Source organism: Aulonocara stuartgranti (assembly GCF_965226115.1).
Source record: "Aulonocara stuartgranti genome assembly, chromosome: 19".
Taxonomy (NCBI): Eukaryota; Metazoa; Chordata; class Actinopteri; order Cichliformes; family Cichlidae; genus Aulonocara; species Aulonocara stuartgranti.
Window position 1 is genome coordinate 12767999 of NC_138955.1, and position 22994 is coordinate 12790992.

The window sequence follows — 22994 nt, forward strand, 5'->3', positions numbered from 1 at the left end:
TAGCATGGGTAACAGTTGCACTGTTCTCTTGCATACTGTGACCATCTGCAGGCAGCTTCTAGTGTAGTTCTGCCTAATCTGCACAATAGTCATGGATTTTCTTGGCCCCGCCTCCTCTGGTCACCCTGATGTATCAAGGTTGCTGTGGAACTAGTTTCCTGGTAACCACCACAGTGGTTGCTGGATGATGCAGCGGGAAAAAGCAAGATGACCCAACAAAATATTCAAAGTTGGTGCCACAGAATAAAAAAACCTCCTTGCATACAAAATGGGAGGAAAAAACTGCATTATTTTTACGTCCACAGCGTACGGCCTAAATGGCCAAAATGTGCTCTGCGTGCTTTGGTGTACATCAGGATCTAATAATTGTTTTTACAGTTTTAAATCTAATAGCTGTCATGTTATTGATTCCCAAGTTTACTTGAAATTCCCCCTTTGTTTTACTGTGCTTGATAAGAGTTCCCTTTGCACCCACAAATTTTGTCATCTCAGCAGAACTGTGTTTGGAAATACACTAAGCTATGATGCTGGATGGGGGCAAGTCAAAGAAAGCATAGTAAGCCATAGTAGTGGTGCGAAGGCTTGCCTAATGGAGTTGGTGTGTTATCATTAACACATCATCAAACACATAAGTGTTTGTTTTTTGTTATCTTAATCAGTAGTTACTTTATAGAGTGTGTTCATAGAATAGCATTGATTGAAACCTGACAGCTATTGAAGCTTGAACTTGTACGTGTGATATAAATCATAAATCTATAAAATAATCCTGTATGCTGATGTTTATTCTTGGTTATTTTTGTGTGGAGGTAAAAAGCATTAAACACTGGTGCATTTCTGAGGTGTTGCTTGCCTGATTTAATGAAAATACCTGTTTTTATAGAGACATCTGTTTGCACGCAACATAATGAATTAAGATGTGAAATGAGGTACAGCTGTGGTATCAACACTAAGAAACATCTCTGAAATCAGCTCGAAAATATGACATTGAAAGCTGTCTCCTTTACGGCCTCATAAACGAGCTCTTTTCCTCCAGTGTAACATCTCTCGTCTGTTAAGATGTTGCTGCTTAGTGAGCAAATTCCTCCTCTAACTCTTGGTTTACAGGGAAGCTCCTTCTGGCCCATATGGGTCTGCTTTTACCGGCATTGCCTGTTGTATAACTGCAGCGTGCCTCATCCAAAGTCTGCTGGCTGCTGCTGGGATTTCTGTTAGATAACAGTATGGTATGAACAAGCAAAGGAATCGGAGATGCTTCTGAGTTGTTCTTCTAATGCACCACTGCAGGAGTTTTTTCTGGTGGTGGTCAGAACTGTTTCAGACCGCTGTATTGTGGACAGTGGAGGGAGGATCGGCACACCAAGCACCACCACTCTAGCGTAGCCTAATCGATAATGAATGTTCCCCAGCACAAGAAAGACGTCAATTATTAATGAGCTGAATATCATGTTTTGCTTCAAGTGAAGACACTTGTTTTGTTTTTTGTTTTTAAATCACTGCTGATTTGCAGCGATCGGTGTGAGTAAGAGGAAAAAGAAAAAAATGTAAGAGTCGTGTTTGAATGCCACAGTTTGGTTTAAATATCTTTGTCAGTCCACATTCCTCTTAGATAACGTGTAGTAAGTCGGGAACAGGCAGGTTGGCCTTTTTCCTGCGTAGGAATAGGTTATCAGGCAGGAAGGCAGCGTGGAATGTGTTTCATGTACGTTGCATCATTGTGCAGTTCGTGGTGCCTTGTGCACTGCAGCGTTTTGTTTACCACAGTTACGGGGACAGGTGTTTGATCAGCATGCGTGTGCACATTTGTTCTGCATATGTTACGTATGTGTCAGCACAGACACGGGGGCAGTATGTGGGAAAAACTACGACATGTGGCGTAGCAGGTTCACACACTCTAACCATAGCTCTCTTCCTTCACTACTGAGCGGTCTGCAAAGAGGGATGTCTGGCTTGTGAGAGTGCCAGTGTGCTGAGTCGGCAGGAGGGGAACAATGGCTTCGCTGTGCTGCTTCTCTGTTTGGCCGCCTTCATGCAGCATTTCAGCGAGGGCCACCATCAGCTTTTGGCTCTGTGAGCCTTGTTGACCAGGCGTTTGCCTGGTGGTCAGTGACCCGTTGTGCCCACACTGCCTGCAGCTCGTCAGGCCTCTGAGGAGCTGCCCATTATCCGGCAGTAATTGGTGCCTGGGCTCTTGCTGATCAAAGGTGCCCAGCTGATTGTGGAGCCCTGGTAATTTTCCATCCTCTGAAGCTCTGCAGTCTTTGCCTACTTGCCTGTCCATGTCTCTCTCTGCTTGCTTGGCTGCTCCAACTCTGTCTGTGGACATGGAGGGAAAGGCTTGACGTCTGTCTCTGTTATTAATCCTGGTTTTCTCATATGACATGACAGTGGTGGGCTGTCCTTACCTTGCTTTTTCAAAAAAAAAAACCCGGCTTACTTCCTTGTTAAATAGTTTGAGTGCTGAAACGTGTACAGCTCAGTTCCTCAAAATCAATTAATTTTGGAAAGTCAAGTTCAGGCCGTCAAGCAATAGTGCATCCATCAGCTGTGTGATTTGGCACAGCTTTCTTTAGTAACACCTACACCTCAGTCATGTGCCTTGCACAGTTTTACTTCATCTAAACTCGCTTCAACTGATTGCATTGGTCTTTTTTTTTCTGCATTGATGGTTATGACATCATCTATTTTCTCTTTGGCTAGTGTAAAAAAAAAAAACCCAACAAAAACAAAAAACCCAGGATCTGTACAACCCTCATATTTACCCTTCAAATATGATTTATAATCATCAGATCCAAAATGGGGTCCAATCTAAAAATGTGAAATGGCTTTGGTCTCCAGTTTTTAGCTGCTTAAGAATGGCTTGTTTACCTGGGCACGTTGGCTGTGCAAATGGACACGGTGAAATCATTTCTTATGTTTGTTTTACAGGCTTATTCACAAGAGGTGTCCATTTTTGGGCAAAAGAAGGCACACAGTCCCAAATGGGTGCTGGTACTCAAAGTATACTATGGATTTAGTGTTTTGCCATTCCTGCATAATCATTAATCTCTCTGAAATAAAAGCAATCAGGATTTTTGAGTTAAGTTTTCATTATCTAATTCTTACTGACTCTGCTTGAGTTCATAGTCCAGCCTTAAACTAACATAGCTATAAAACTGACCAAAACTGAAACCTTCCTTGTGCTTCCAGAGTTAGCAACCTGATTGGGAATCTAATTTAAGCACATGGCTAACACAGCACAGTTCCAGACTTTAGATAATACTGCTGAGTAACACAATATAGTCTTAAGTAGTAGAGTACACATTGAACAGTCAAAGTACAACCTGTTAGTGTCATATTCTAGAAATGAAGTTCTGCTCCACCCCTGTCTGAGCAAAAACCACAGCCATAAATGTGCTAGATAAATAGCTAGGCAGCACCAGCAGTCTGCCTTAATCTGTTACGTAATTTGGTATTCTACCGTCATCCTCAACTTGACAAATAGCCCAACCAGGATACAAAGAGTGGAGCTCAGATACGTGCAGAGAATTCCAAAAATAAGTGAGCAGCTCATACAGCTGCAGTAATTACTACAGCTGCATTTGCAGCCGTACTCAGAAGACCTGTTTGGTTGGCTTCCTGACGTCAGTACAGCCTGCCTTTCATCAGACTGTTTGATACCCTTTCCTTTGAAAGTCAGTTAAAGGTAGTTCATAGAACGACATCCTCGGAGACGTCAGTCTTTATTCTTAGTTTATCATCATTCAGTTTAAATCAACCAAACTGACGGGCAGGTTGAGGTAACTGTAAAATGGCTTGTCCCCGTGTATGTTACTTATTTGTTTTTTATCATGGATACGTGTGTTCCTGTGTGTCTTGGCCTGGTCAGAAGGGCAGTGTAGCGATTGTATGTCTGTTCACGCAGCAGGAAATTCCTCTTCCACTCCATCCTCTCATCACTCCTGCTGCTAAAACAAATACTGCTCCTGACACACACAGACACTAAGTGCCACTGTCCTTCCGTTTACAAACAGCACTGTTGGGATAAACAGTTATATTATTGAGATGACCTTGACTCATTAGTTTTTTTGCATGTCTTTCTCTCTCGTGCCCCTCTCTTTTTCATTTATATTCTTCTCACACTGCCACTTCTTCTTCTTCTTCTTCTTCTTTTTTTTTTTTTTTTTCTGTTTTTTTCTGCCTTTATCTTTGTCACTTGTGAGTGTGGCGCTCTCAGACTTCCTGTGGGCTTGTGTTTGGGCATGTCTAAGTGACACATGTTCAACACTCTATATGATGTATCGCAACGTGTCAAAGTGTGTGTATGTGTGTGTGAATGTCAAAAGCCAGCAGTGCAGTTTTGTAAGACCTGAAAGAATTGGTTTCCCCTTGCAGCCATTTCTAGATGATGATTGGTAGTGCAGTGAAGAGTGACAGGCTTTCATCACTCAGTGAACAAAATGAACACACATACTGACACCATTCCTAACTGTGAGGCTTTCAGCACCTCTCACACCAGGATTGCCAGCCTAAATGATCTTTGAACACTTAAATTAGACTGAAGAAACAACAAGGGTGCTTTTAATCTGGATTGTTTAAAGAGTTTTTATTTGCATTCTTTATGTATCTTGCATCCATATTACCTCTGAGCTTAGTTTTTATATAGGCCCACAGGCTTGGGCTCATTTGCATGCTGTGTAGTAACCTGATGCTACTGTTAAATGTTTCTGGTGGCTTCGTAATCACTGTTTACCAAGAGAGCGGATTGTAATGATGATGATGACGACAAAAATGACTAGCTTTTAGTCACCCCCAGCAATTGGAAGGCGATTCTAACAGGTTCTTTAAATGCTGCAGACAGCTCAATTTAACTTTCCCTTAGTGTGTTTGCACCACGCACAGGATAGACAAATCACCTTGTGAAGCTTAATTCCTCTTGGAATGGCCCACAAGCTCTTTTGAGGAACACGTTAATTGGCTCTGATCAAATCATAATTTTTTTGTTCTTTCTGGTCTTTCTTTTATGCCTGAATTGTCTTTCTTCTTTTGAATGTGTCCAAATAACAATTAGAACATTTAATCAATAAATGTTCGTGTTAACTGAGCATCCGCCTTCGGCTGTCAGGCCAGTTTCATTGCTGCAAGTGTGTTATCAAAGCTCCTTATAAGCAGCAGAGTCATTTGGCAGATGCAAGGCAGATCTATCCTCTGGGTTGCTTTAAGTGAAGGGAAAGGAGAGGGATGAGTGGACTACAAGGAAAATGAGAAGAGTGGGGCAGCTAACGAACTGTAACCATTTAGCAGTGTTTATATACTGCATAACCTGAAGTTGTTAGAGCAAACATGTGGCCAAGTAAGAAAAAAAGCAAAATGCTTCCTTGTTGGTTTTCCTCTTTGTCAACCTTCTTCTTCCTTTTTTTTGCAAGGTAAAGTGACCGCAGTTACGCTGGGTTAAAAAAAAATAAATTAATGCGCCGCCGTTTCCCTATCTTGGTTGTGCAATTGAGCCCTCATTTTCCCAGGAGACTTTGTACCAACGAGTCGATGCAACTGCATAGTGAAAGCAAGGCTCAAAGGCTACTTTGCACCTTATATAATAGCCAAATATTTTGTGCCAAATAAATGGTGGATTAATGGAATCACTTGTCTCTTGTGTGATCTTCTCGACCTGTCCATGGGCTTCAACATCTGCTGATGCTAGTCTTGTTTCTGTTCCCTAGCCTTCGTAAGCTCCTTGCAGCAGCAGTCTCAGAGCTCCTCAAATCTTAGACACAGAAGGAGCACTACTGCCAGGTGTAGTCCAAGATGTTGGAGTTGTGGTTCCTTTGCAGGATGAGAAATTCCCTGGAGGCATGGTTTATTCTATTAATCCACGAAGGCCCAGGGCTAGGGCTTCAGAGTTGGTGAAATCCATTGTGTATTGCATAGCTGAGTTGAGATATACACTTTAGCGGGTGTTTATACTGCTACAAAATAACCTGGCCAAAGATTTCATTTAACTCTGTTTAACCTTTGACTCCTACTCTTTGTGTGTTTTGTGTTCCCGATCACTTCCTTGGGAGTTAAACTGCATGTTTGGCTGGTGATTAAGCTGAAAGCATTTTTGCAGTTAGAAACAGGGGGTTGGTAGCTGCCTGTGTGGGTCAGCAGTAATTACAGTGTTTCAAAAAAGACAAGAACTGTAGACTGTCACTTTCTTGATGCTTTTTAAATTAGGCGTGGTGGTGCTAATGTGCAGGAACAGCATCCTTGCCTAAAAGACATGGACTGTCTTTAACATGTTGCTTAACCATTAAAGATACCATATTTTATTTTAATTATTTGAATCACCAGCTCTGCATCAAGTGCTCAATGGTGCATCCCTGCTTTTTTTTTTTTCTTTTTCTTTTTCTAAACTGCCCTGCTCTGCATGCTAACTGGCTCACACTGGGACTCTCCTGTTTAACTTGACAGAAACAGTGTGTCTGTCTGTGCTGGATCTGATGCGACACAGTCCACGCCGTTTTTCTTGGCAAAACAGCATGTCAGTTTGTGGTTAAGCTTCTATTGACCCTGACAACACTCTAACATGACATTTTCTGTGGCCTTTTATAAAGTGTATGTTGACACACACAGGGCTTCAACAAGTCACTAATCCACATAGATCCTGGGAGCACAGCTTGCAGTAACTTCACAAAGTCAAAAGAAGAATACCAATCAGAAATATAAGCTATCACTTTTTGGTCAGCAGGTGTTGTGGTGGGTTAGAAAGACGACAAACTGCAATCTGAGATTAGCATTCTTCTTCTGTTCTTCTGAGCCTCCAAATAAATGTGCTACTGCTTGCTTTTATTTGTTGTGAGTTGACCATAAGTAGGATTAATAGATCACGTATTAACTGGTCTCTGGAAGTCAGGTGAATGAGTAACATTCATGGCTGTGTGTCCTTATTGTCAGCACTGTCCTCATGAAGAGTACCCAACGTGTGCACTTTGGCCTGGTTTCTTCATCTTGGTAAAACCCTACTAATGGCACTTTACTTATCTCAAGAATACCCAAACTTAATAATAGTGCCATTTTGGCTCTGGGGCCTTGAGAAGCTGTGGTCGTCCGTCTAACTTGTGAGAGTGTGTTTTCATGAGCATTGTGCGTATCTGCGTCAGAGTGTATCCTCTTGTACTCGCTCGCTCGCTCTCTGAAGTGCTGCTATAGCATGTGCACGTAATGCGTGTGATGTCAAGGGGAAAAAGTAAACACGGTTTCCATGAGTAGCTTTTTTGCTCAGAGGTTTACTCAAAGTTTCCCCAGAAGAGTTCACTTCCAGAGTCAGGGAGAATGTATTGCAGTTAGCTCTGAGTATTCGCCCTGTGAGGAGGTTAAGCTTCTGTGCCACAGTTTACACAACACTCATGTGCTCCCAACAAAGGAAGGCTATCGTGATTCTTCTCAATTGCAGAGAGAGAAAGCCGTGGCTTCCAAGCACACATACAAACAGCCGCTTTGTTAACTCACAGCTGCTTCATAAAGACATTGCTCCATTGCTGCCACATGAGTTAATGGCTATTGAGTTTGGAGCAGTTATAAAGTCCAGGGCCAGGATTAATGAAGTTGGGCCACTCAGAACACTACATCAAACTCTTCCTTGCAGGGGTTTGAATCAGCAACCCATGCCCAGCACATCACTGCAACGTTTCCAGAACGATCCTTTTAACCTCCTAGGACCTGACGTCCACATGTGGACATCACATTTTGGGTTATTTAGACCAAAATACTCTCTGGTAAGAATTTTTGAAAAACTGTGACTAAATGGTTTTTTGTTTTTTTGTTTTTTGCAAATGCAAGTGATATAAATCTTAGGAGTGCCTGCTTGATGACCTGTGTGGCCTTGTGGTGGAAACCAGGCCAGATCCTGGCTATCGATTCAGTCTGTGAATCATTGCAGGGGCATGTTTGAGGGGAGAAGATACCGTGACAGTGATTTGCCACTCCCCAGTGAAAGGGGACTGCCTTGGCTTTTTAAATGTGGCTTCAGTTGTTGCTCAAAGTGATGTGTGGCTTTCTGTGTCGAAGGGTTGGCTGGCTGGTGAACTTGCTGTTGTCGAGCTCCCCCGATGCTCCTAGGTACATAGACGCATATATCTATATATACCATGGCCACATGGAAAAAGCCAGTTGCAGAGTTTGTGATGTACACACACACTGTTAGAAGTTGCTGGAGAAAAGAGCAACATAATATCCCCTGCGCAGCAGTCTGGACTCCTTTTCTTTCCCTTTCTCAACCCTAACCCCTTTACTTGCATGCACTCAGGAAAGAAGGGTCATCGTGTCTAGCTGGGGGCAGGGAACAGATTGAAGGACTTCGAAATGATTCAGTGGCAGATAGGCGACAGGGAGTACAGCACAAACAGTAGCCAGCAACCCTATTCCCATCATTTCCTTCCTATGTTGCGTACCACCCATTTATACTTTGTCCTATTGATGTCTCTCTTTTATGAAGTTGGCTCACTCTGAGCATCTTGAATATCCCCAAATAGATGTTTTACCAAAATAAAATTGCTGACCCAATTTCTTGCTGACATTCTGGAATAATTTAATTTTGTTTCTTCTCCAAGTAGTAATACCAGCTGCATTTGCCAACTACTTCTCTGCATCCGTCTTTTCATCACTTTATGTCAGGGGATCACTTCCGACACATGCCATACCTGACAGGTGAATGACGCAGAGTGTACAGACATTAATATTCAAGAGCGGCATGCTGAAGAGCAGCTGGCAGTGGGTTACACTTGTTTGCAAACATTCTCTCGTTCCACCAGCTCGATCATGCTGTAGCTATTTTTCGTAGTAGTTATATCATGTTGAGCTTGTTGATATAAGTTAGGAAAATCTTACTCAGAAGATGATGGAGCATTTGGTAAAAGGTGTACTTCATTCTAAAGGTTTATAAAAATAAATGTACCACTTTAATACATTTGTAATTGCTTTGTGTATGTATACATTAGCAAACAAAATACAGAAATGTTTTAATTTAAACATTATGGTTCTCTAGTAGAAAAAGTGGATTGAGCTTCTGCTTCAAGTGGAGGAGTTTAAGTGGAGTCTTATTAATGAGTGGGGGGAGAGTGGAAAGTTTGACAGATGGATTGACAGGGATATGGTTGGTTGGTTGAGGTAAAGAGAGTTAAATGTGAATGGAATGCCATCGATTTACTGGGCATTCTCTAATCCTACCCTCAAAAATGGCCTGTGGGCAGTGGCCAAATGAATAAGATCATGGATACAAGCTTCCTCTTGTATCCTCTGAAGTTTGGCTGGGATCCCCCTAAGAAATTGCGTGAGAAGCTCAGTAATTTGGGACGGACTCTCAGAGTAAAGCTGCTACTACTCTCACATGGAAAAGAGCCAGTTGAGATGGTTTGGGCCTCTGACTACGATGCCTCCTGAGTGTGTCTTATTCCAACTAGGAGGAAACCCTGGTGCAGATCCACGACATACTAAAGATAAAGCTTCTCAGCATGCTTGGAAACTACTTGATATATCCATGAAGAAATTGGTGCTTAGATCTTCTTCCACACTTGAACAATTGGAAGAAGATGGATGGGTGGGTGAAACAACAACACTGCCAGGATAGATTGCTAGAAAACTTATTTGGTAGTATTTTTATTTATCTTGATCATTAAAACCCTTTTCCAGTAGTACCTACTTGGGTTGACTCACCACGGATTGCCACGGCATAAGATAAAATAAACCTTTATTAGTCCCACACATGGGAAATGTTTTGGTCGTGGCAGAAAGTGGACAGTACAAGTTAAGAGGATTAAACATTAAGAAAAAAAAAACCAATAGAATAGAATCAGATAAAAATAGAATAACATACTATACAAAACAGAATAAAATACTGTACAAAATAGAATAAATGGACTGTACTCGGATTGACTGGTTTTCTATTACAATCCAGTATCTGGTACTAGGTACTATGACCTAATGGAAAACCATGGAGAACAGTGCCGAGTCGATATGAGTAGGAAAAGGGGCATAAGCATTTAAGCATTTATAAATATAAGTAAATGAAGGCGGTTTTCAACTGTCATTGAAGACGCAATTCTTAATTTCAAGTGTGAGTTGGCTGAAATAGGCCAGCAAGAACAGCATTCTAGTGCAATATTGTATCCAGTAACACAGCATAAGTCAGGACACTACCTAAGCACAAAAGTAGCCTAGGTAGTGTTTTTATTAATTACCGTATTTCCCGGACTACAAAGCGCACCTGAATATTAGCCGCACAAGCTAAAATCAGGGGAAAATCCTGTTTTGTACATACATTAGCCGCACCTGACCAAAAGCCGCAGGTGTTTCAATGTTGACTCATCATATGTAAGAGAATATGCACAAAGCGAATTGTCAGGAAAGAGATGGCTGTTTGGAGACACACCCCTTTCATTAATATTTTGAAAAACAAGTTATGGGTACATATTTGCACATGTGCTGTGCTTCATAAATGAGTAACAAATGTAGTACATAACAGTAACCTACAGCACACCAGAAAAATAGATTCAGACTACCTTTTAGGCTCAGGTGCAGTGACACGGCTTTAACAAGAAGAAAAGTCAGTCATTCACCACCATCTTCCTGCGCTCTAAAACCACCAAAGTCCTCTTCTCCAGTGTCGGATACGAACAGGATCAGGATGGCTTCGTCATCCACTCTCAGCTTCTTTCCTTCGTTGTCACTTTCAAAACCAAAGAAATCCTCATTGTCATTGTCAGTGTCGGAGTCGAACACCCTCTGAAGGGCCGTGGCGGTGTCCTCCTCTTCATCATGCAGCAGTCCAGCCCTTCGAAATCCGTTGGTGATCGTGGATGTTTTCACACTTTTCCACGCTGTCAGAATCCACCGGTGGAGTTGAGCACAACTTGCTTTTCGCAAGTTTATCGCCGCTCATCATCCACGACTCCCGCTGAACGCGTAGCGCTACTTTGAAGTTTGTTTTTCGCGCTACTTGTACGGCACTATGTTGCCTGGCGGATGGACATGTGACCAACATACCACTCTTGAACCCCGATCCTTCCGCCAGGCAACGTAGTGCCGTACAACAGCGGAACAAACAAAACAAATCGTCTTACGATATCACAAAAATCATGGACAATCTATAGAAAAGCCGCACCTGACTAAAAGCCGCAGGGTTCAAAGCTGGTGCAAAAAGTAGCGGCTTATAGCCCGACAATTACGGTAATTAATTTATTGTATTCCCTTGAGAATTTTAAGTTAAAGTACAAAATAATGCTTCATGCTTTAGTTTAACAAAAACTAACCTGCTTTTCCATCATGTTGTCACATCAGTAATTTTTATCTGCCGTTTGCTCTCTTTCATATGGAGTATAGCTAGCGAGTCCTCCAGCAGCAAGTAATTTGTTTACATTTGGGTTGCACGTCATCAGCTGCTGGTATTTCCATAGTCTGGTTGTGCTTGATGGTATGTGTTTTTTTTTGCCTCAAGTGCTGAAACAAGTGTGTAGTTTCCATCTTTATCTGTAGCTTTTTATGCATGTTTTGTGATCTATTGTGTGAATTAGTGAGGGGTTTTTTTGGGTGGGGAGGTGGGGGGATTGTTTGTTTGTTTTGTTTATTTTGCTTAGTTTTTGAGATTTTCCAATTAGCTCCATTTTGGGTACTCATTTGTCGCCAGGCATGTTGCTCTTACTGCCCAATCTTGTCTTGTTATTGCACGCACTATGCAGTTAGGTCATGATATGACATTTTTATATCACATAAAAAATTTGTATCAGTGCTATCACAAATTATATGTTGTGGCACAGCACCATGACTAGACACCATTCAGGTCATGCTTTACTCCGACTGGCTGTCTGTAATACTTTAATTGAATTTGTACAGTTGCATGTGACCCAGAATATCACATTTAGGGGTTAGCATTAATGAAGCTGCAGCTTAATTCCTCTTCACACACAGTTTCTCTTAACTGAATGTTGTATGTCAGTAACAGCCCTGTTGCATGTCTGTTGTGAAGTTTTGGTCAGTCTCATGTTTATTGTGTAGTTATTTGTATGTAATTACTGAGAGATTAGCTGACTTATCACCATAATTTTAGCTCCTTTTAGGCACATACTCCATTAACCTGAATGAGCAACCAGGACATTTTTTTTTCATGGCACTGCTGTTATAATGGACCAGGTGACGTTTATGAATTAATTTTAACACAGTAAAGGTCTGAGTTGCATGCAGATTTTTATTCTTAGTGCCCTAAGGAAATAAACAAAACACACACACACACACACACACACACACACACACACACACACACACACAGTACAAACCCAGGCATCAGCAAACTTCGATAGACTGGTGCAGAGCTTTTTGCCAACATGAACAGAGACTTTAACGAGTGAGAGGCTGCTCTCTGTTCATAGCAGAAGAATGATGAGGACAGGCTTTGCAGAGAAGCACAGAACAGCTTCTTTTTGACCCAGATATTTCATTGTACTCTGTCCACAGCATCACCAAACACGGATGAGACATCATCCAAGTTGGTTTAGCCTAGCACCCTCCCCCCGCAAAAAACAAAACAAAACAAAAACAATGGCAAAAACTACATTTTCCAATCTTGGTCTGACTGGTTGTCTTTTACTGTTATGTACATATAGCTCGCCTCTCGTTTTTCTTTTTCTTTTTCTTTTTTCTTTTTTTTGCCCCCACCTTTTTTATATAAGCATGCCAAGCCACAAACTGGGGCTGGAAAATTGGATTACCACGGTAACAGCATTTTTAAAATTCTCTATTCATATGGCCGTCTTGGAGGGAAGGAGAACAGAGGCACTATCACCTCAAGTTGGCTGGCGCCCTGATAACATGGCTCAGTAGATATGCTTTAAAGGCATGTTTTGCATTATCTATAGCTGGTCTTATTGAAATTAGTATATAATGTGTTATTGTTTGTCCCCAAACTATGAAGTAACTCCCTGAACTGAGTATAAAATGGGATGAAGAGTATCAGCTGGCAGAGTGGTGGAGCAAGTTAAGAAAGGAGACAATGGGGCCTTTTTGTCTTGAATTGCTGCCTGTTCTCTCTCTTTCCTTTTCTCTTGGTCTTACACTTTTCCCCTCCTAGCCTCTTCCTCCCTCCCTGCCCCTATCTGTTCTTTGAAACCCAACTGCTGTACTCATCCCTAGGATCCTTCTGCGAGGATTAATCAGTTTTCCATTCCTGGAGAGATTATTCAAATACTGTTACATCCACAGCCAACAGCAGTACTCCCTCCCTCCTTGTGCTGTGCACCACCAGGCTGAGGGGGGAAAAGTACTGTTCATTCTTTCTGCTTTCCTCTGTTTTTGTAGCTTTGCTTATTGTTTGTGCCTCTGTTTGGCCACCATGTCTTGGTCTCTTTACATTTTACCAACATTGTTTACCTTATAATTTTCTGTGCGTGCCTGTGTCTGTAATTGTCCATTGAGCATGTTGGTGACATTGCATGTGAGAGTCTTTGGGAGAGCTCTGCAATTTTTATTTTATTTTATTTTTTTTTATTATTTCATGTTACTGTGTATATGAATGCAGAGAGAGTATAAATGGTCCTTGTGTAATTGTCCTCATTAGTGCTTCTAGGAGTACAGCCAGAGGGTCTCACAGCAATAGGCTGCAAGAGCTATGACAGCTCCAGCGGGATTCAGATCCTGCTTTCCTAAACCAAAGCCCTTACCTCACTACATAACTTTTTGGCTCTGGGGTGCCCCTCATGCCTTTTTATGCCCTCTGTTGTTTTAAAAAAGTATCGTTTTATTTATTAACAGGGCTCTAGAGTGCGACCAATTTGGTCGCAAATGCGACCAAATTTTTCAGTGGTGCGACTAAAAAAAAATAAAATAAAATAAAAAATTTGGTTGCACCTGTGCGACCAACTGTTCGGGTAGCCAAAAAACAAACAAACTGCAACCTTCCCTGTGGTCAACTACAGACACACATTTTGCCCCTATCGTGGACTAAACCAATCAGAGATAGTAAGGGGCGGGACCTCTCTGATTGGCCGTGGTCCAGTTGAAAGTGCAGGTGGAAGTGGGAGGTGAATAAAGCGATATTATTCATTAAATCCTGAATCGACTTTTAAATATAACTGTGTTTTGCCAGAAATGCCAGATTCTCAGATTAAAGCTCACAAAACCATTTCAACAACAACCAAACAGCAAATGAGAGCAGGTACACGGATTCCACACAAAGACGTAAACACAGAGCGGACCGACGCATCAGAATCAACTTTGTCTTTCTCGGCTTTCTCACCCGACGGCCCGTAGACGGACACGCTGTCGGAGCTTAGCGATCCTGATGCGTCCGGTCCGCGCTGTGTTTACGTCTTTTTGCGCTGATTCTGAGCTGCAGGTTTTGTCTCTCCAACCAAAATTCACCGAGCCAGCAGCAAAAGAAGCAGCAAACTGCGCTTCACATTTGATCAATGTCATCATGAATTTTGCTGTTTTGCTTCCACGACTATTAAAAACACACTTCATGCACAGCTAGCTCTCTCTCTATCTCTCTCTGTACTTCAAGAACAGTTTCCCGTCTCCAATCTCTGTTTTCTGTATTATTATTACCCACCAGTCTACCGTTGTTTACAGCGCTGTTGGCTGCTGTCTTTTTCTTTTCTTTTTCTTTTTTTTCACTTAAATGACTTCGGACAAGAAAGCCTATTTTTTTCTGTTGTTCAATACTGAAGAAATTTAAACTTTATATGCAGAACATTGTAGAATATTTTTAAGGTTATCTGCTATAAAAAGCCAGACCAGGAAAATCTCCTTCATGTTTTTCTGTGTTTTATTCTCAGTTACTTTCACACAAAGGCATCTGCTGTGATGTTCACAATTCTGATGAAGTCAGTACTGATAAATGATCAGAATTATAATATTTTTGACTGTCTGAGGCTAAGCTGAATCGAATCAGGACTTTGAAAACCGGAATCGAATGGATTATAGAAATCAGTGATGATACCCAGCCCTAGTGAGCAGCCTAGGCACGACAGAAGTGGATGTAGCTGTAATAGGAAAAGAACTATTGCTAACTTTTCTGTTAAGTTAAGGCCTGATCCTTCTGAAATTCATAGCCAGTGCTCTGACATGGTGTCATCAATCTTTGAATGCTGAAAAAGCACAGTATATCCAGAAAAACACATTATATTATATAAATTATTATAAAATTTGTGTGCGCCTAACTTTTGTGCCGGTACGCCTAACTTTTTAAAGTTAGCCGTACCTGTACGCCCATGGCAAAAAGTTAGTCTAGAGCCCTGATTAAGGTCTAACAATGGGTGCAAAGTATATAATTGCTGTCAAGGAGCACAGTTATATTTTTACTCCTTACAGTTTGCATCTGTTGTGCAGCTTTCGTTGTTAGAATAAAATTATACCATTACTTGCAGGCTTGTTTTCCTGGTAGCACTGTCCCTGTGTAAGTAGCCAAGCATGTGTTGTGCAGCTGCAATGAAAAGGTTTATATAAATGCTAGGCACTCAGAATGGAAATGCATTTCTCCAAAGACTATAAGTTCATTAACACAGAGCAGAAACAAGGTTTTTTGTCGTCACATTACAAGTGTGAAAACAGCACTCTGATTTTTGCTTTGACTTTGTCGAAGTGCAAGCAACAACAAGTTGCCTTTGTCCTTTTTTAAATATAATTGTCGCTGTTAATGTTCATAAACTGTGATGTGATTGTCAGTGTTAGAAGCCATGTTGCATTAGTGCAGCTTTGCTTTTGTTCTTTGAGGTCATAAAGTTTCTTTGATTATATATAGTTCTTTGATATAGTGAAAAAAACTGCTTGAGAAGTCTTACTGCTGCACTGAAGAAAAGTTATCTCCACCTTCACCCTGCACTTTCTTCCCTTGCTTAATCATTTCCTTCCTAATTATTTCCCCTTCCTGTCTAAACTTATCACTCTGTCTTTGTCTCCTACCTTCCGTAAGTCTGTCCCTTCGTCTTTCTGGCTTGTGGCCAGTCGTAGGGCTGAACATATTGCGTTGCTCATTGTAGCAGGCAAACACAGATTTTCACATCATTGCTCAATATCTGGTTTCTCTGGTTTGCACTGCTTGGCCTTCACGCTCGCCTTTCTGCCATTTAACGCACACAATGCATTTATCTAATGCCAGCGGTAATGCAAATTTCACCGGTGATTACTTGGTTTACACCCTTTGCAGCTTTAGTTGTGTGCACAAGGCTGTGATGTGTTTATGTTGCTGAAATGTAAATGCTGTTGATTTATTGTTTTGGATCAGTTTGGAAATTGTTATTTGTTGCAGTTAATGTAAATTATTTGGAAGTTCTATATGAAGCTGGAATTTTTCTTGTCTTCGTTGAATTGGAAGTTTTTCATTAGGCCAGGGAAATGGTCTTTGTGAATAAAGCGCGCGATTTATTGTGGCCAAAAAGTATTATGATTTAAACATGTTGTACTGGAGAGGAGCTGTGTGATGTATTTTGATAAACCTACCTGCACCTTGCTGTGGGTTTATTTTTTTATTTTTTTATTTTTTTTTTAGTTCACTGGCAAATCCTGCTTCTTTGGCACAGTTTGAAGGTGACATAAAGGGTCAACGCACAAACAACATTAGTAGGAGCTCCAAATTGGATTAATAGCAGCCAGCAATAACATGTTATTAGGGAAGGTCACATTTTTCTTAATACTGCTTGTTTCTAACATGCTGAACAAACATTTGCACATTCATGCAAATGGTTACACATGTTGTACACTCCTAAAGTGCATATGCTTGGCTGAGCACCAGCACATACATACATTCACTCACACTCACACACATAGCGAGCGTATGCTTTTTCCCACGCACATGAATATGTGCATTGACTTAGACTCCTGGACTGTAGGCCCTGCCGTTTACAGTACAAAGCGTGTGGGTTGTAAGCTGGCATGAATCATTGAGCGATTTAGAGGTTGAGTTTGAGCAAGGTGCTGTGAGATGAGGCAAAAATTACGGGGGCATTAGTAGGCAAACATTTGACTGAGACAAAAAAAATGATTTCAAAGCGTAGATTCCAGCTCAGCCTAAAGTGTGTTTCAAATATGCATTTATCTTTTAATAAAGGTATCTAAAGATGCACACTTACATAAAGCCTTTATCTATTTTTTTGAGTAACTGATAAAAGAATCCATCAATGAATCTGCACCTTGAACTATAACAAAAATAATAGTTGCTGTAAACACAACATAGATGTCAACCTTTTAAAGTTGATCGGTGAACACACACCACTTAGGTCTAACAGAAGAGGTAGACGTAAACATATAGGTGCGAAAACACGGGGATTCCCTTGTGGTAAACACCCTTTCCACTGAGCCATTCAGTCAACCTCAAACAGAGCAAGACATGTGTTAATTTTCTGTTTTGTTTCAGACCAACCAGCTTTGTACACAATAACAGTGAGCAAAAAAAAGCTCAAAATAGCATTTGGATAATTCCGCGTGAAAGCGTGATAGAAAAGGTCATAGTCAAGGTTCTCTCGTTGGGACTTACGAAAAGATTTGTTGTATTTCTCTTTCTTTGATTAAATTGTGTTTTTAGGACAGGGCAGGACAAAAAGAATGTTTGGCGCACTGAACTTGACCTAATTCTAGTAGTTGTTATTTACAGAAAATGTGCTTTACAAGTTTGAAAAACCTGTGGAACTGGTAGAGGAGCAAAGCTGCATGTTTTCTATATAAAGTGAAAAAAACAAAAACAAAAAAAAAGTCCCCGCTTGGCACGAATCTGTTTTTAAAAAACCCACCCGCCAAAAATATAACATTGTTGACACATCTCAAAGATGTGTTTAAGTCATCATCGCTGGACGATGTTCTGTGTCTACTGAAAATATGACAAATTAATTCAAGGTGAGAACATTTTTCTCAAAATGTGCGCCTGGTGTGTGTGCACACAAATGTGTTTTCCCTCCTCTTCACTCTGCAGGCTAGAAGCATGCAGCCTGTCAGCGGCACTGCAGTGAGCCCAAACATGATATGACCTAAATAAACGAGTGCGTGAGGAGAGAGCGGGAGCGAGCGATGAAGCAATATTTTTTTTCTAGTAGCTCAAGTCATCTTGTTTTCAAACACTCCAGTCTTCTGCAGGGTACAACTCATGTGTCTGTGCACAGTTAATGCGGACATATGCACTAGGTTGTGACTGAGTGTTGTTAGTATCTCAGCACTTGCTGAAGTATTTGGCTTAAACACTTCTGCTTGGTTTCTACATTGTTTCTGTCAGATTTTCCAGCATGTGATATTGCAGAAAACAGTTTCCATTACAGATTATAATCTGAACCTTACTTAAATTTGGCTACACTCAGACTGATTTGATCCACTGATTAGCTCTGAAATTGGCGAAAAGAAAACGTAGCTGGCCTGTAAGCTGTGCAACAGATTAACTTTCTGATGTATCTTTTGTTTTGTGGAGAAATGCTACTGCATGACATTTTTAGAGTCAGTGGTCAACTCCAATGTCCTGCTCTGGTGACATTAGTTAAGTCTGATGTGTTTATCTGTGCTTCTGTGACCTGGTCAAGGCTGAAAGCTTTATTGTGTCCTGCCCGTAGCGCCGGAGCCTAGCACAGACAGATAAGTGAGCCTCACCTCAAACACACTTTACACTCTCAGTACAGGTTTCATTATGCAAAGAAACATCTAAGGTCCTCTGTGTGTATACATGTGTGAGTTAAGTAGGTGTGTTCATGTGAGAGTGTGTGTTTGCTGCTATGTTGCTGCTTGTCCTTGTGTCTTGTGTGTATGCGGACAGTCCGATCTAGTGGATTAAAGACCTTTAATCCCAGTAGATCCTCATCAGCTCAGAAGTTAGCGGGTACAACTCGTTAGTCAAGGAGTTTGCTTTGGTCACGTGTTAAAAGTCGGAGCTGCATGGCTGAATGACTTCTGGTCCCCAGTTATGACTCACTCCAGGAGACGTGAGCCGGGCTTTCGATGATGGATGCACCTTTCATTTCTAGTTTGGATCAGCAACTCTTAATTGGGTCTTTGCTTTTTTTTGTGCCTCCTAATCCTCTCTCAGTGCCAAGAGGACATACATGTGCTCTTAGCCCAATTAATTGTACTGTGTTGTTTTGGGTTCTTTTTAAAATTCAAGATAATTTTAGAGTTTGAACCTACACTAAGGTCAAACTTCAGATTTGTAAGATTTTAAGGAAAAATACAAACCTGGGTTATATTTTCAACAACTCCATGTATTAGGTTATTTATAAATAATACTCATTTAGTATACTAATAATTTAGAATAATAGCACTAATAACACTAGTTTAATAACTGCTTAGATCTGAGAGTGCAACAAGATCCCTAAAGGACCTGAAACATGTAGAGTTGGCCAAATGTTTGAATGATTGTTGAGAACTATATTTAGAAGTTAAACCAGTATTGAGGGCAACTTGCAGTGTGAAGGGTAGTTCAAACTTGAATGAGGAAGTGGGTTTAATGATTCGAATTTTATAGCCAGGCTTGGGGTCTCAAGTTAATTATTATCCTCCATATGAAAACTTGATTTTTAAGCTTTGTATTTGTAGTTATCAGCAAGTCTCACACGTCTCCTGAGCTGTCTCAGCCCATTCGTCTTTGGCGAATCTGTCAAACTTCTCCAGCTTTGATGGTCTTCTGACATGGACCTTGGTGTTCAGTTCACCCCATAGATTTTTTTTTTTTTTCAATGGGATGTCATGTTGGAAGACAAAGACCCACACCCAGTTTTGCTGCTGAAGCTGAATGCTTGAGGTTTCCTTTCGCAGAGGTGTTTTTTCTTCTTCTTTTCTTTCTGTTCTCAAACTGATCTCCCTGTTGGAGCTCAGTCTGGGGGGAGTTCTTTTTTTTCTCCTCGTCTTTCCTGATGTTGTGTATTTTCCATTGTTCGGTTCCGGGTCGCTGCTTGGGTGGCTGACCGGCCAGCTACCTAGCCTGACCTGTCTCCCCAATGTGATGTTTGTGTATTGTATGTACGGTCGGCAAGGTCAGTCTCTCAATTGCCCCTCGGGGATAAATAAAGTCTTCTGAATCTGAATCTGAAATCCTAGCGCATAACATACCGACAATTTGTCACGTCCCGAGGTGTCCCATGGGAACGCGAAAAGTAACCTTACGCGTTCCTGTGATACAGGCCGGATTGTGGATGAAATCCAAAAGAATGATGCTCCTGGTGGTCACGGACGTTCCAGTTGTGTATTCCAGCCATAGCCCTAACTTTAATCCTAACCGTAACCTAATCCTTAACCTTACCGACAACCTTAATGGTGTTCGATAGTGTTTTCTAAAGCGATTAAAGTAAAATAAATGTACATGTGCGAATTGAGTCCAAATGGTTCTCATGTTTCCTTCCTTTTGGTGGCCGAAAGCATAACATACCAACGACTTGTCACATAACGTAATATGTTATGCTTTGGAGAACGTGTTGCATATCCATCTTCCTTCATGATTCTTTCCACCTTGATGAGATTCCAGACGGACCGAAGCATCCCCACAGCATTAGACTCCCACCACCGTGTTTCACTGTGGGGGACGGTGTTTTTTAGGTTGTACGCCTCTCACTTCTCTGTCCAAACATAAAGAGCGTCTCCATGACAACAGAGCTCTAGTTTTGTCTCCTCTGATCAAAGGATGCTCTTTCAATATGCATAATCTTTCTCAAGGTTCTCCTCGGTGTACTTCAGTCTGGCTTGAAGGCGTCTGTTCTGCAGAGTTTTTCTTGGTCTGTAACCTCTGAGTTCATTCCTGTGTAGGGTTCTAGTGACAGCCTCCTTTGAAGCTACAGTTCTTGACTTGCTTTTCACTCATGTCTTGGCAGTTGTTCTGGGGTCTATAGAGTCTTTCAAATCTTTCTCTTCCTACCTCTGCTGGGCTTGTTATGTACTATGTGGCTCTATTTCAATTTCTTGGTGATACAAATTATATATACAAAGTAGTCTCAAAACCTGAACTTTCCATCTCCTGCTTTGTGAGCATGAATTCTTTTTCTGAAGTCTAAACTGATTTCTTTTTTTCTTTCTTTCTTTTCTTTTCTTTTTTCTTTTTTTGCCATGACGATTTTTCAAATTGCATTTGTGTAAATTGAAAGATAACCCTAAGTTTTAACTTGATATTACAAGCTTTAAGCATAAAAAAGTTATACCACATCATTACACAGCAGCGGTTTCTGCTGTGATTCATAAAAAAGTCATTTTTTTCAGGGGGCTAATGATATTGACCCTGGTAACGTTTGTTTTTCTGAAATAAAAGAAATGGAATAGAAGTAATTTATTGTTTTTAAAACTCTAAAGCTCTGTTAAAAACAATTGACAATAACTTTGTATTTCATAGGTGGGCTAGTACATTTGTCTTCATGTGTATACAATGTGTTAAACACTACTCTTTTACTTATTATACAGATGACTGCAGAACTTAATGTAATGTGACGTTTTTTGCTGATTAACTGGCAAATGTTTTATTCCAAGACTATTTATACCTGACCTGGTAATAAGTTTACTTCTGACCTTTACTGGGGACTTGAGTTTGTTTTCTGCCTGAATGATCACCTGACCACCGTGTTACATCTATTTTTGCTCAGTTTACGTTAATAAGTACAGGGTGGCAATAAAGCCATGTTCTAGCAAACTTTAGCTTTGTAAAATATTACATTGCAGTGTAATTCAAAGTGATCTAGAGGTTGAAAAGATTTGTTTTACTAAATTTCCCCCCAGAGAGGCCTCAGTGCAGTGTTTGAGATATTAATGGAAAATGTCAGACCATCTAAATTAAAAATGTGCAAACACTGTCTGTTAAATTGTGGTAAAAAAAAAAAAAAGGCTCTGAATAAAAGGAACACTGCTCCCTTTTATTTTCACTGCCTTGACTCCCAACACTGCAAAGTCTCAGCCTCTTTTGTTTCTCCTGGTGAGTCAGAGACACAGCAGCTTACTGTGTTTTGCACTGATGTCAGAGTTTAAAGGATTCCTATTTACAGGCACCAAAACAAGACTGCTGAAAGTGTTATTCTGCTGCTGTGGGTTTGCGTGATCGCCTGCTTTTTGGACCATTATCTATAATTTCACTGTAGAAAAACACTAAGCTTAACCTGAGTTAGATGAATCTCCAGCTTTTTAGTGCTGCACCTTCTTTATTTCACTGCTGCTGCTGACAGCTCAGTTTTCACTGTAAGATTATTAAAAATTTCTCTCCAATTACAGGGAGCTCAGCGATGAATAAGCTACGGCAGAGCTTCCGCCGGAAGAAAGACGTTTACGTGCCGGAGTCGAGTCGGCCGCACCAGTGGCAGACAGACGAAGAGGCAGTCCGCACCGGCAAATGCAGCTTTGCAGTCAAGGTGACTCTCCCTCACACACACACACACCTGCGTACACCCCACTTCAGACACAGAAACGGAGTGCAGGGCTGACCTCACTTTGATGCATTCTTACCTTTGCGAAACTTCTTCATACCACCTTCCTCCCCAAGGACACGGCTTGTGATTAATCATAACCATTCAGAGAGTTTGAGCACAGTTTTTATCTAGGTTGCGGGATTATCTGCTGTAGTCTAACAAACCTGTGGGATGTGTGTGCACAATTACTTTGTGTTTTAGGAGTATCAGAACCACTTGAATCCCCAGTAAAAATATGTGGAATTGAAAGAAATGTTTCATTACTGGCAAGATAAGTCGGGGACATGGTGAAATGGCAGTCAGCCCTGCTGTGCAGCAGTTGATGAAGTGGCGATCTCACCTTATTTTGGCAACAAAACCCTCCTACTTTTGCAAACAGAAGTGTGACGGTACACTTCCTCCCATCACATGGGCTCAAATCCTCCTCTTACTCGGGATAAAAGGGAACTGAAGACTTCAGAGTCATGAAAGGGAACGTTTACCTCAGAATTTCTAAGCTTGGCGGCTGTTCAGTGGATGTAAATTGTGCATAAGCAAATGTACAAGCTTTAATTTGATGTCGCCTATGTGCTCCCTTTATGTAGTTTTTATTGAGCAATATTGAGCAATTTGCTCTTGGAATTGCATAAACGGTCTTCATTTTAA

General features: G+C 41.0%; 1 protein-coding gene across 4 annotated transcripts in view; it reads left to right on the top strand.

The window, feature by feature from the left end:
- Positions 1-22994, top strand: part of numb (NUMB endocytic adaptor protein) — a 46952-nt gene that overhangs the window by 5339 nt on the left and 18619 nt on the right. For all 4 annotated transcript variants that reach the window (XM_082516703.1, XM_082516702.1, XM_082516705.1 and 1 more), the window contains exon 2: positions 22156-22292. In XM_082516703.1, the coding sequence (XP_082372829.1) occupies positions 22167-22292 (126 nt within the window). In that variant the 5' untranslated portion in view covers positions 22156-22166. The remainder of the gene's footprint in view (positions 1-22155; positions 22293-22994) is intronic.